Source organism: Phaethon lepturus, unplaced genomic scaffold, assembly GCF_000687285.1.
Source record: "Phaethon lepturus isolate BGI_N335 unplaced genomic scaffold, ASM68728v1 scaffold13185, whole genome shotgun sequence".
NCBI lineage: Eukaryota > Metazoa > Chordata > Aves > Phaethontiformes > Phaethontidae > Phaethon > Phaethon lepturus.
The window spans coordinates 35,453-48,776 of NW_010539949.1; the positions used below are offsets into that span (position 1 = coordinate 35,453).

Sequence of the window (13,324 nt, forward strand, 5' to 3'; positions counted from 1 at the left end):
GCTGAACACAGTATACTTTTCCTCACAGTACTGCTATGACAGAAGGAACAAACAGACAGGTTGGGGGCACAGTGATGGCAGCTTCCAGCCACCAGTACTGAGACTGAATGCAGAACTGCAGGTCCATACTCCTTTGAAATCAGGACGTGCTGTGAAACTTGCAGCCTGGTGATCCATCTTGCTGTACTATCTGGCTCGCAAATACAGCAACGCTTACTGCTGTTCCCAGTTACTCCATTAAGCCAAACTCTAGAGATTAGCACCTTGCAAACTTTTCTGATATCCCAGAAGTTTTAGTCGTTCCCCTTGCCCCCAAGAAAATCTAGAATATTGTATTAAAATTCTATAGAAAAAATGCTGAGATAAAAAAGTGGAACAACCAGTATGCAATCATGGCATTAAAGACACTCTCATACTGGACAGGCTCAAGAAGCTAAGTCAGTTTTTCATAGAAACTCAAATTCTGGAGTTTCTGAAGTTCTGAATGTTTGTGCCTTGTGAAAGTAACGAAAGTGGCCATTGCAAACTCTGTGGTCCTGGATATTCACGTAATATCATGTAATATACAGTCTGGACAAACTGAGCATGTTAACAGATGTCTGACCTGATACTTCCCAAAGAGACAACCTGTGGGGTAGAATAATTAAAAAAAAAGAAAAAAAGCATTAGTTGGCAGGGAATGTTTCCTTCTTAAGAAGTTTATTAAAATAGATTGTTGTTAATTGATAAAGCATATCTGACCTAAGAAATAATAATTGACAACTAGATTTCTGAATTTCATTTGCAATCCTTCTCCCAGAACTGTCCCCTGCACCTGCATTGCACTGTACAATACTTACAGCAGCCACGTGTTCATTCTCCAGTCTGCACTGATTGTAGCAGAAGCATGTGCCACCGACAGACTAATCCCAGTGCCAGGAATAAAAGAAGCAGAAGTTTCTGGGAAATCAACAGCATTAATTCTGAGCCTACAGAATACAGAAAAAGGGGGATATTAGACTGCATGTCAAAAGAGTAAAAAGGACTTCTGATCACTGAAAACCCTTCCGCTACAAAAGGCAAAGTCTATGCTTTGGTACAAGAATTTCTCAGAAATGACTGACCCTTGTATATTTTAGGAAGGAAAGACACCTGTACCATTACACTTAGTAGCATCCTTGAAACTAGAATCCTTGATATCAGCCCAGGGAAAAAAGACGCCTGGCCAAAACAAAAATCTCCTTTTGGGAGAAAAACTCCTTAAAGTGAACTGTGCTCACTGGGGGAAAATAAATCTGTGTGTTAAACCCAGATGCTACATCTATAAATAAATCCAGGTTGTTGGAAGGCTAGCATTTGCTGAAGAACATCAAAGTTTCTCTTTCCCCATTCTGTATCCTTTCCCTTACTTCAGCAAAGGGCTCTGGAGAGGATCCATTTTTCTAAAGAAAATCTTACTTGAAGATTTCCCTGACAAAACGAATGTTTCTGATATTCAAGGATATTGTCTTGCAAATGGGTGTGTTGAATTGAGCTGAACATTGTAAAGATATCAGTTGTAATCTTATCATGTAATACGCATTCCTTATTGTTTCCTGATATCTGGCAGAGATCTCTAAAACAACTGTCTTTAATCTACTTTCCCCGGGGTAGAAGGCACCAGCTACTTTTAGTTAAAATGACCATAATTTTCCAATAACATGTTGGGCAGCAGTAAGGCTGCCTTTAGTAATCTTGTTTGCAGTGAGCTAAAATCAGATAACCCACTGTGAAGATGGCCAATTTCAAGAACTATGGTTGGGAGAATGAGTTGGGGTTTTGAAGATCATATAATAAATTATGTTGGAATGGGGCCTCAGGAGATTTTCTGGTTCAACCCCCAATCAAAGCTGGGCCAAGTAAGTCTTGAACACCTCCAAGGATGGAGATTCCTCAACCTCTTTGGGCCCTTGTTTTGGTGCTCCCTAGCATTTTTTCCTAACTTCTAATTGGAACTTTTCTGATGTTACTTATGTCTTTTGCCCATGATCCTTTTACTGTGTACCTCCAGGAAGAAGCTGGCTCCATATTCTCTATAATCACCACCCAGCAGACAGTGGGAGACATGCGTACCTTCACCCCCCCAGTCTCTTCTTCTCCAGACTGTAACAAACACAGCTCTTTCAGATGTGCAGGGATTCAGGTTGCAAGGATGGTATAATACAATGAAGCCTGCTGGAAAGCAGGCTATTAGGAAAATATTAGGCATCGATAAAGGATGCAGGCCCTATCAGGCAGAAAGCACATGAAGTCTCCCAGATTGACATTTCTTGCTCTGGGTAATTTGTAAGGAAAAAGAAGTAAAGTGCTATTGAGCAGCAGAACTTGGCTTAATAGTAATATTAAAAGAGCAGAAGTTTCTGTGTTTCTGTGTTTCTGTTTATAGCCTATTGGGAAAGCTTTAACTGGAACATGGGATTGAAGGCTGTAGAAAAACCTTTTATATTAGTCTCCTTATTTGGAGAAATTGTAGAAAACTCTACAAGCCTGTTTTTCTACTGGCTGCTCCTGGTACAAAGCTTTTCCTCAGCCGGAAATAGGTATCGAGCCCTATCCAATCGAAGTGTTGATTTATCATTGTAAATCCATCAAAAAGGATTCTGTAAAAGTCATCTTCTTGACACATCAGCCCAGATACACTGTCCCCCTACACACATTTTCATCTTATCCTTTTGGTGGCTTTTTCTCATCAAACACAAATTACTTTCACTGCTATAGGTCCTTCATAGTAGCAGACTAACATTGATTCTTCCCTCTTTCCCACCCATTTCTTCTGCTCTGTTATAGCCACACTTACACTTGCTTTTCCCCAAATTCTGAGACAAACCAACTGAAAAAACAGCCAAAATGCTCATGCAGAAGCTTTCTAAAGCTCATCTCTGAGTATGGTAGAAGGAAGTACTTATAAAACAAATCAGTGTTTGGGCAGTGGGAGCAGAGTTAGATGAATCATTAAAATTTTACAAGGAACAAAAATAATGGCTGCATAATTATTACTATGCAGTAACAATACCATAAGATGTTTATTCCTAAAACTTTGAAATGTGTTTCCTTTACTTACCTTGAAATTACATAGTTGACCTTAACAACTGAGAAACTCTCCTGCCCACTCCAGCTTGGGAAGGTCTCTTTCAATACTGCTTGCTTCAGGAGCTCCATCCCAATCCTCCTGCCTACAAGGGGACAGAGGAAAGCACATGGCCTTGCAGATTGGATTCAGGTACCCAAAGGTCCAGATATACTGCCAAATATTTTAATCACCAATTTTAACATTGTTCTTGAAACGCTCTGATTCTATGATCCTTGCCTAGACCTCCTTCCAACTACTTATACACATATTTATAACTTCTGTTAGCCTCACATACAAATCATTTAACCCAAGATCAAGATCATCTGTTAGGATCATCTTGTCCCTGAATTGTATTTTATATTCTAGAATTCTTGTCAGGTTACTGAAACTGTTATACTTCCTTCACTCACAATGTGGATAGCCTTGGGAAAAAACTGATCATTACCTTTACCTCAGATTGTCTCATACCTGTTGAATGAAAAAGCCAGTTAAGAAGTAGCAAGATAACTTCTATATGTAGTGTTTACTTATGGAAAAAGTGTGATATATGCATCTGAAGGGCTGGTATGTCAAATGAGGAACTATCTGGATTGTTGCTTGTGTACAGGAAGTTGTTTGAGGTTTAAAGACAATCCTTTCAAATGTTTTCTTCCCGTTTCTTTCTTTGCCACTGCACTTTATCCATTACAGCATGCTGCAGGTCACTGACTTATTTCCTTATCTTCTCTCCTTGCTTTAAGGAATCCCTACTTCCCTGAATGCTTCAATGCTACCTGTGCATTGATAATACACACAGACCCTATCATCAAAAAACAGAACATCTTTAAATCCCAGATTCCTTGTGCCTTCCTTGTTTTTGCTCATCTTTGATGAAGACACTGTTAAAACTTTAATGACGTCCTGCTTTCAGATATTTTTAGCATGAGTTTCTTCAGCTTTTGGCCTCAAAATTGCTGAATACAAAATATCTATTTTTTTTCTCCCCCAGACTTCAGTGTATTAAAAAAGCAAATAATTGAGGTTAATGATAACTCAACACTGGAATACCTTTTTATAAAATGCAACTTTTATGAAGGAGAGGTAAGTTATGATTCCTTGGGAATTCCTGCCTCCAAAGCAAAATATGGGCTCTGACTGAAATAACTTAAAGCTCTCTTATGAGTGTCAGTGAAGGCAGCCAGTGATCCCAGTGGAATTTCTCTCAAGGTTCTTGCGGCAGGCACGGAGCATGCAGGCAGGATCTATTGCCTCAGCCTTTGAATCTCATATTTAGGGAAAAGCCATGACAGGCACCATGCTCTTCAAATATGAGAAATACCTTTGGGAGGCATACTGTTTATGTCTGTTCTTACTACTAATGCAGGGGTGTGCAAACTTAATCTGTTCGTTCAGCACCTGAAGGCTATGCTGAATGTCACAAGAACTGCTGGGCTCACACTAAGAAACACCAGGCTGAATTCTCATTTCCAAAGGCATGAGAGGCCCCTAGGGAGTGATTTCTCCTGTGTGTCATAAAAAGACATGGAGATCAGTTCTGTTTTGGGTGACTGGTGTTTGCCCCGCACTTCTCAACTCCTCAAATGCCTTTATAACAATGCTTATAGAGAGAAATAAGTGGACCTGATCCTTGCTTTCATCTTGAAGGCATAAACCCTGAGCTTCTACTGTTCATCTCACAAGTCCATTGTTTACTTGTCAGCATGTTCAGAACATAAATGATGATTAATCCTTAGCATGACCCAGCCTTTGTTGAATTTGTGCCTTGTTAACCTTTATTATTAATATTAATTCTATAAACAACTGAAATTGTACTGTGTGCCCTCCAGACCCATGGAGTAAGCCTTAGGTAAGAGACAGCAAAAGTTGGCATGATAGAAAGAGTAAAGAAAATATATTGTGGAAATCAGCAGAATTATGGCAGTTACTAGATATTTTTGAAAGAATGGCACATGCAGATGCTATACCATGCCAAATGGAGGAATGAGAGTAAAAGTGTGCAGCTATGTGGCTGTTCCAAAATTGTAAGCTTTTTTTCCAATTATGTCTTATTATCTTCAATTAAATATTGCACTTTCAAAATCAGTTTTTTGACACTTTTAAAAAAGGAGCAATTAGGTGACCATCTCATTGTAGTTCTAAGAAAGTAGATTGATATGAAGGATGTAGGAGAAACACTGTTGGACTGTAGGGGAATGCAATCACCGGTGCAAGGATAAATTCACACCTGGGGTGCACAAAAAGGAAGGAAATAAGTGAGAGAATAGACAAAGGGTGTTCCTGGAGTGAGGTAACAAAAGGAATTTATTCTGTTTCAATATTACGAGGCTTGTTTCGACATTGCACCTTTGTTAAGGAACTATATTCTCTGCATAGAGTGTTTATCATAAATTAACTTCTGGCAATGTTAGACATACCGTAGTCCAGCCCCTTCTGAGTAATCCTCACTTTAACACCAGGATTAGCCTCAAACTGCAAGGACAGCCAACACAGCAGGAAAGAATACCATGTCTTTAGCATCTTCGCACCTTTGCCACGGGGACCTGTTAACAACATTCATGATGCAAACATGCTCATAAATGATGCATACCATGAGTTGCAAAAAATCTGTATCCATCACTTCCCTCAATGAAAGTGTGGATAGTCAAGAGAGTTTTAGACAATGATTTTACCACACCAAGCAGTCAGTGTGGGAGCAGATACAGATTTCTGGTTACTTGGATAGCACTTTGTCAGGCATTAGCTGTTGCTGAGACTGAACGGTTCTGCTCCACTACTCTATGCTTTCCCCACACCCATGTCTTGGCTGGTTTATTTTACCACCTGTCCTACCTCCTGCAGAGTGAATATGTCAGAGCAATCCCAGCAGGTCCGTCCTCCTGTAGAACAACACCCTTTTTATATACACCCCCCCTAGGCTATACTGGATTTGCGAGTCCAAAAGTTTTTCAAATCAACCAGCAGATCTAATAAAATACTCTAGGCCTCCCTACAAAACTTGCCTCCCTGTTACACACAAACCTCTGACTTAATCCAAACACTGATACATGAGATGATTGACTACATCAGGTCACATGAGAAGGAAATGCAAGGGTAAATTCAAAGTGAACATGAGAATTACACAGGAATAGAGAAGGGTGTCCTGGTATGAGTCTGCAGCACAGTCTCTTTGAGTGCAAAGTGAGACTGTGAGTCCCTGTGTGGTGGGACATAACCACACAACACAAATTCACAAAAACTGTGACAAATTATGTCTTTCTGATACACTTTCCTAGCACAAAAGTAAGGCTTCTTTGTTCAGAATTCTTGCATTCATCCTGATTTTCACCACCAATTACAGCCACTGCTCCATTTCCTAGAAATAACAATACTGTTTCTCAAGACAACATCAAGTCTTTGCAGTCCTGCACTAGGAAATTGTTTACTAGGGACCTATGGGAACTTTACTCTGGCCTTACGACTGAGGGGACATCTGCGGCACATCCTTTTCTAACATGTCGGATTGTGTCATGATACCTGCCTATGTACAAAACCATGCTAATTAATAAGTAGTAAAAAGGTCTTGCTAGCTTCCCAGGTATTCCAGCCTATAAGGTCATTCCTGGATTTCTAATAAGTACCATGTTATCTTGGACAATTTATTCCATATTCTGCCAGAAAATGTATAAATGCTTTTTTAAAAAAAGTAATTTTTAAAATCCTCTCCACCACCAAAAAAAAACCCCAAACGCAGCACCTTTTTGTAGTCATACTTCTGTGTTGGAATTAGTATTATCAGATCAGACTCTAAATGGTTGCAAATCCAAGATCTACCCAGTAGCTCATAAAATACCTGCTCTTTGGTGGATTTCTGAACTATAAGACAGACAAAATGCATTATCAATATTGCCCTGATATCAGTTCTCTGAGGAATTCTTACAGTTACCCTAAGATACTATGCAAGAAAAAGTAGTTTCAGGGAAAAAACATTCTGAAAATATAATCCACATTGTGACAAATTTTGAAAATCCCCCTTTTAATTGGTTGTTCCATCTCTAGTTCTTACGCCTTTTTGGTGGGGTTTTTTTTGTATTTTAAGCAACTCAAAATAAATAATTACTTTTAAGGTAGCAATGTTATACTATGCAGAACAGCCAGTTCGAGTCATAAATCTTAAACTTTTTCCAAGAAGTGTCCTACCTTTTCCTGCAAACATGCCACTTTCTATCCTGATTATTACAGATGAATTAAAAATCAGTATAAAATCAGAAAGACATATTTTTCTATCATTAAAGTACATACATATTTACTAGATATTTATCTAGAAGGATTGCTAGAAGCATTGATGCAGGTGAGGTACCTCATTTTCATTGAATTTCATTCCCACTGAGGAACAGAAAACAGCAATCTTAGTCACTACCATGCTTTGTAGTTAATATGTTCTTGTCTGGATCTTAAATGTATGCCAAGCTAGAAGCTGAAACAACAAACAACAACTGAACTGCCATGACAATAAAAGACGGTATCATACTGCTTTCTCAAACCAACAAAGCTGATATTCTTGGTTTCTTTTGCACTCCCAAGGCTGATATTCTTGGTTTCATCAAAGCCCCAAGCCTCTGTCAGATGCTAGGGTTGATTGTACAAGGTTAGTCAGATGACTAAGACAGAGTTAAGGAGATGGAAATTGTTAGCTGTCCGATAGTCTAAATCAGAGCTGCCAATTGCATTGTCGATGACAATAGATGGCAGACAAATTGCTCTGATTTTTATCTTCAGTAACTGAGCGTGCATCGACCAATTCCTTGATGTAAATCATTCTCTTAATTCTTTTGTCTTCTCAGAGATAGTGTATTCAAGTAAGTTAAGTAGAGGAAAAAGATGAAAAACTCCTTTGTTTCAGTTTGTGTACCTGTCTCGCCCTAATGAAGTACTCTACTTACCAGTCTGTAGATAGCACATTTGGTTTCTCCTTTGTGAACGGTCTGCAAAAACTTTAAATAAAACTTGCAATAAAGATTACAGCTGAAATCTGCCTAAGAACGATGACAGCTTCTGATGCAAAAAAAAAGTCACTATCATTATCTTGTACAGGTTTACCACAGCCATAAAAACACACTATCTTAAACTGACCAACCTCCAAAACAGAATAGAATGTCTCTGAAAAAGAATTTTGCCCTTGTCTTGCCTTGGTCCTGCACAAAACTCCCCAGTTGCAGCCCACAGAATTCCTTTCACTTCCAAAAATTGAGAAAAGAAACCTCAATAGTTAACAAACACAAGACAAACAGTTCTCAAACATAAGAGCAAATATAGTGTCTACTCAACCTGAAGTCCAGAAAGGGTACTTTGGTTTCACAAATTTCTCTGCTGTAATCACAGAACCGGGAATGGATTCTTCAGTTTCTCTCTTGTTCCATTGTTTCTAGTTACTCTGCAACCTGCTCAAGAACAGGTAGACTTTCTTCAGCTCACTCAATGCCAAATCAAAAAGGACTCAATAGCTTCAAGATTTTAACCCTTCCTATACACTGATACTCCATATGAAAAATCACCTCCGGGGGAAAAGGAATACTAAATTTATATGGTTGACAGGAGAGATACATTGGTAGGAATGCTTAAAGAAACCAGCAAATGCTACAGACATGCTACAGTTTGCTAAATGACATAAAAACAGGTGATCCTCTCCACAACCACTAGAAATACCCATGGAAAAAGAAAAACTCCACTAAGTTCCTGTTCACGGTTTCCTCAATTCAGTGCGGAAAGCAATGCTATCCATTTCCCAACTCATAAGGCAGCAGGCGATCTAGCTCAATGAAGGCTTCAGACAGAATCCATAGGAGGCAACAGCCACCCCTGCCCCCACAGGTTATATACGTGAGTAGGTCTGGCACCCCCCGCCACTCTTTCGGAGGCTTTGCAAAGGAGCTGTGTTACCACAGCTCTTCCTGAGTGTGGACTGCCTACATAAAGGCTCTCGAAGCCTTGGGGCAGAGTTGCCAGAGAACTATTAATCTGTGCCACACTGCAAAATAAATAACATAGCTGCAATGCCTACAAAGAATCTGTTAACAATGTGAGCTATGTTGAGAGGCAGTTGTCTGATGAGGTGATGGAAAATGAACACTTTCTACGTTTGGACCCACTGAGTTCCCATTGCTGACCTCTGTAACTGCCCTATCCTAGCACCTGAGCCAGGACTACTAGGTTCATTTTTACGAAAGTCCATGTAGCAAAATATCCCACGAGTTCTTATTCTAGCTCTGCACTGCACACTTGCCCTCACAGCTAAGAATTGTAAGGGTCTCTTAAGCTAGTCCCCAGGAGACAGAGGAAGAGTAAGAAATATTGAGACCTTGAACAGGAATGCAGCTAGCATTATTTGTCTGGGATCTGCCCAGATTCAGACCCAAGTTCATCATTTGAGTAGGTCCATTCTCAGCTTTCTTCTCTGCTTTTCTTCCAGTCGTTTGGCTCACTCATTAGTCTCCTGTACAACCGTTCAGTTACTTCCATGGAGCTGACATCAGGATGAGGCACTCTCTCAACCTATGCAGCCCCTACCCTGGTTTCGCATAAATTGCAGTCCTGTAAGAAGTCACCATAGATTCCTAGAAGGTGGATGCAATAATCTCACTAAGAAAAACCTGCCCCCTTTGGTTCATCACAAGGCATAGGAAATCTTCCTCTCAGATCTTCCTCCATGGGTGGAGCCTCTTTTTACTACGCAGAGAAATGTGATTTTGGTCTGCTAATTCAGATATCAAACTGTCTTTGATGTGGCACTTCTGCACACAACTCTCAGCAATTCAATACTGTAAAGAAATATATAAATCCAAGAAAACTTGGTAGATGCTAAAAAGGTCTGAAGCAATATGGCAAACCCCAGAAAACCCGCTGAAAGGTCCTTTGCTTCATATGGCCAAGATTTTAATCAGAAACAGAGAAGTTAAGAGCCACGTGAGCAAACTTCAGACACTGCTTAAGGGTCATCTGTAGACAGACAACTTGAGATCGTGTAAAGAAGAGCTCCACTAAATGTATTAGCTATAGAGCACTAGCATAAAGGCCTTTAAAATACCTTTTAGGTGTAAAGTTGACCACCATCAAGCTGCAAGAAGTTAGGAGATTATTTCCACTGGCTTTGATTTGAACCTCCTCCCCTATGCCACACTTAAAATGGCACTTCAGACTTTCACAGATCTCCTGATAATACTCCAGCCTTCATACTCTTCTCCTTCTCATTCCACTCTCACATCTTTCAGTGTGACCCTAGACATTCAAAATATCAGTATCATAAGGGTTAATATATACACATATATATTTATTTACACATATTATAAAATACACTCTTTGTAGTGGCAAATACAGAAAGAAAAATAATGGAAGAGGTCCACTGGTTCACAGCTTTATTACTACGCTTGGCTTTCAGGGAAAAGAAAAAAATTCCATGAGGTATGTAACTGAACCAGAGAGACCTTTGCTTTTTATAGTTCTCCTCTGCCATGGGAAGTTGACTGCAGGTCAGCAGGACTACAGCTATATTAAGTTTCAAATTTCTCAAGAGAAACCACTAGGGCTATCAATAGGGTTTTAAATCTTTTGGTGGAACGGGTTCTATTGCTTGTGTTTTACATTGACCATGTAGGGGAGAAAACCCCTCAATAAAGTATTTTGAGTTGAGAAACCACATTGTCTTTAACAACCATTCTGAGCTATTTAATGCTGATAAAGAGCTTTCTTTTGTCACCATATTGTGTATTCTTCTAATGAATTAGACTAAAAAAACCCACCACCATTTCTGAAAGTCAAAATTATTCTGTATACAACTATTTCTTCAAGCTCATAAGCACACAGGTTTCCTGTACTATTTTGACACAGTGTCTTTCCCGGCCTGAGGGCAACTTCATACTCGGCCATTGGAAGTCTCCTGCCTGCAGACTGAGACAAAATTAAAATGATGGAGAAATAAAATATTACTCCTCAAATAACAGCCCTTTTAGAAAGCTATGTGAGGGGGAGAAATGATGGTGTTTTGCGGTTATTTGAAATTTGCACAGACAAATCGTGAAAGCTATGGAAAACGTTTAGCCTTTCATCACGATTGTTTCCTAGGGGCTTTTCCTGTTTAATACTTACTGCTGTGTGGAAAATGTGTCTAAACCTTACATTGTGGCATGACTCATAAAATTCAAAGGAAAAATTAGCAAAATGCCAGCAGAAATGCTCACTTGTAACTGGTGTAGCTGGTTACCTAATGAATACTACAGCCAGCTCCTGAGAAACAGAACCATTTTATTTCACACAATTACTTTAGCTTGTGCAAGCTACTGAAATGGTGCTTCTGCTGGAAACATCACAACTATACCCATGAACACTTCTCATACTAGGGAAGCCTCCTCCACATTTCCTACAGAGTGCAGACTAAGCAGTCCTGGAGCCTGTGGAAACACAGGAGGTGGACACACCACAGGGTGGTCCAGGACAGGGACCACACTGAAGGACAAAACAGAGCAGCACATCCATGACCAATGAAAAATGGTCATGATATTGAGGCAGCAGCATGACTCTCTTTGGATTCAACTCTCTTCAAGAGAGAGGAAAGCAGAGTTTCTGACAGGCATAGTGCTCTTCATTCCTTTTTTCTGTCCTCTTTGTCCCTGCCTTTGCCACTTCCCTCCATTCTCATCCCCCACTGCCATAGCAACCTACTCTTCTGGATTTGTCCAGGAGGTGGCCGCATTTGATGACGACTGCATAAGTACTTCTCCAACTTGGGGCGGTGGCAAAGGACCCAGCAAGCTTCTCAGGAAATCACTTGTTTTAATGCCCGCAGCTGATGGCCCAGTATGTAACACCAAGCTCACTGTAATGAGCATCAGCTCTTCCATTGTTCAGTAAGTGGTATTCCATTTCAGTAGTCTCTTTGCCTTTCCTTTTATCACCTCATCAATACAAGCATCTCCTTTTTGTTGATGAATTCATCGACATGTTGAAAACAGATGATGGTTGTCCTTCAGTTTGAGATGTATTTGACAGCAAACTCTAAAGTGAAGAGAAATTTAGCAATCACATTTACCTGGATTAGATGACCATGTTGAATGGCATAAAGGAGATTTCACCTGTAGCCCAGAATAGAATTTTTGAAGTTTCAGTCTCCTTTTTCTGACTGGCTCCATAAAAGCTGAAAGGAGACAGATAGGGCTGTTCCTGTAAATGTGGGGTTAAGCAACGTAAATAGTGCTGCAATAAGCAGTTGTACTTGGTGGTAGCTATGCAAGCTAGATCTTTCAAGTTCACTTTACCTGTTTAGTATTATATTCCTAGAAAGCACTCCCAATTTTTCTGTACCTCGTATTATTCCTCGTGTGGAGAAATGAGGTAAAGAAGGAAAACCAGTATAATCTGAGAGTGTGTTCACAAGTTACCCCTGAATTCACTGTTCTCTGAACTTTATTCATAAGTAAAACTTGAATTGTGCCTTTTACATTTTTCCCTTATTGACATTATCCTTATACAAAAGTGTGTGTTTCTAGATGAAGTCAAGCATACTCTCTGAGAAGATACAAGGTGTGGGGAGGAACCTTTCTTCAAGCATGACAGATAAAGGAGAACTAAAGCCAGTAGCGTTGTTTGTGACACTTTGTATTTTTGGTGAGATTATTTGACCGCAGGTGTTTTTTCACATTAACTCCGAAATGACAATTCAGCAGTCTGCCTTAAAAAAACAGGTTCCTTTGTAAAACTAAGCGCTCTTGGGGATAGCGTCCTCCTTCAGCCCTTCCCCTAGTGCCTATTTCCATGAACTTCGCCAACAGAGTTTAATGCCCTGCCAGGAACAGGCTCTCCCTGGCAGGTTTGTTCTTAGAGTAACACCCAAACCGGTATTACACTGAGGACGACAGAACAGAAGCGGCCCAACCACACCGCTCCGCACGGCGGCAGACAAGCGCTCTTGGGGATAGCGTCCTCCTTCAGCCCTTCCCCTAGTGCCTATTTCCATGAACTTCGCCAACAGAGTTTAATGCCCTGCCAGGAACAGGCTCTCCCTGGCAGGTTTGTTCTTAGAGTAACACCCAAACCGGTATTACACTGAGGACGACAGAACAGAAGCGGCCCAACCACACCGCTCCGCACGGCGGCAGACAGCCAGGGACACGGCGCGGGATGGGTAGCTCCTTCTGGCGCATGCGCAGATTCAGCCCGAACGCCCAATCATCGATCGCCGTAGCGCAGGCCACGTCGTGGCACGCCGAG

The 13,324-nt window shown here is 40.4% G+C and overlaps 1 protein-coding gene across 1 annotated transcript in view; it reads right to left on the reverse strand.

Moving 5' to 3' along the window:
• Positions 1-5,605, reverse strand: part of LOC104620939 (BPI fold-containing family C protein-like) — a 12,298-nt gene extending 6,693 nt beyond the window's left edge. The window contains exons 1-3 of the mRNA XM_010287302.1: positions 5,503-5,605; positions 3,080-3,191; positions 840-968 (exon numbers count right to left, since the gene is read on the reverse strand). Coding sequence (XP_010285604.1) covers positions 840-968; positions 3,080-3,191; positions 5,503-5,605 — 344 coding nt within the window. The remainder of the gene's footprint in view (positions 1-839; positions 969-3,079; positions 3,192-5,502) is intronic.
• Positions 5,606-13,324: the final 7,719 nt, after the last annotated feature.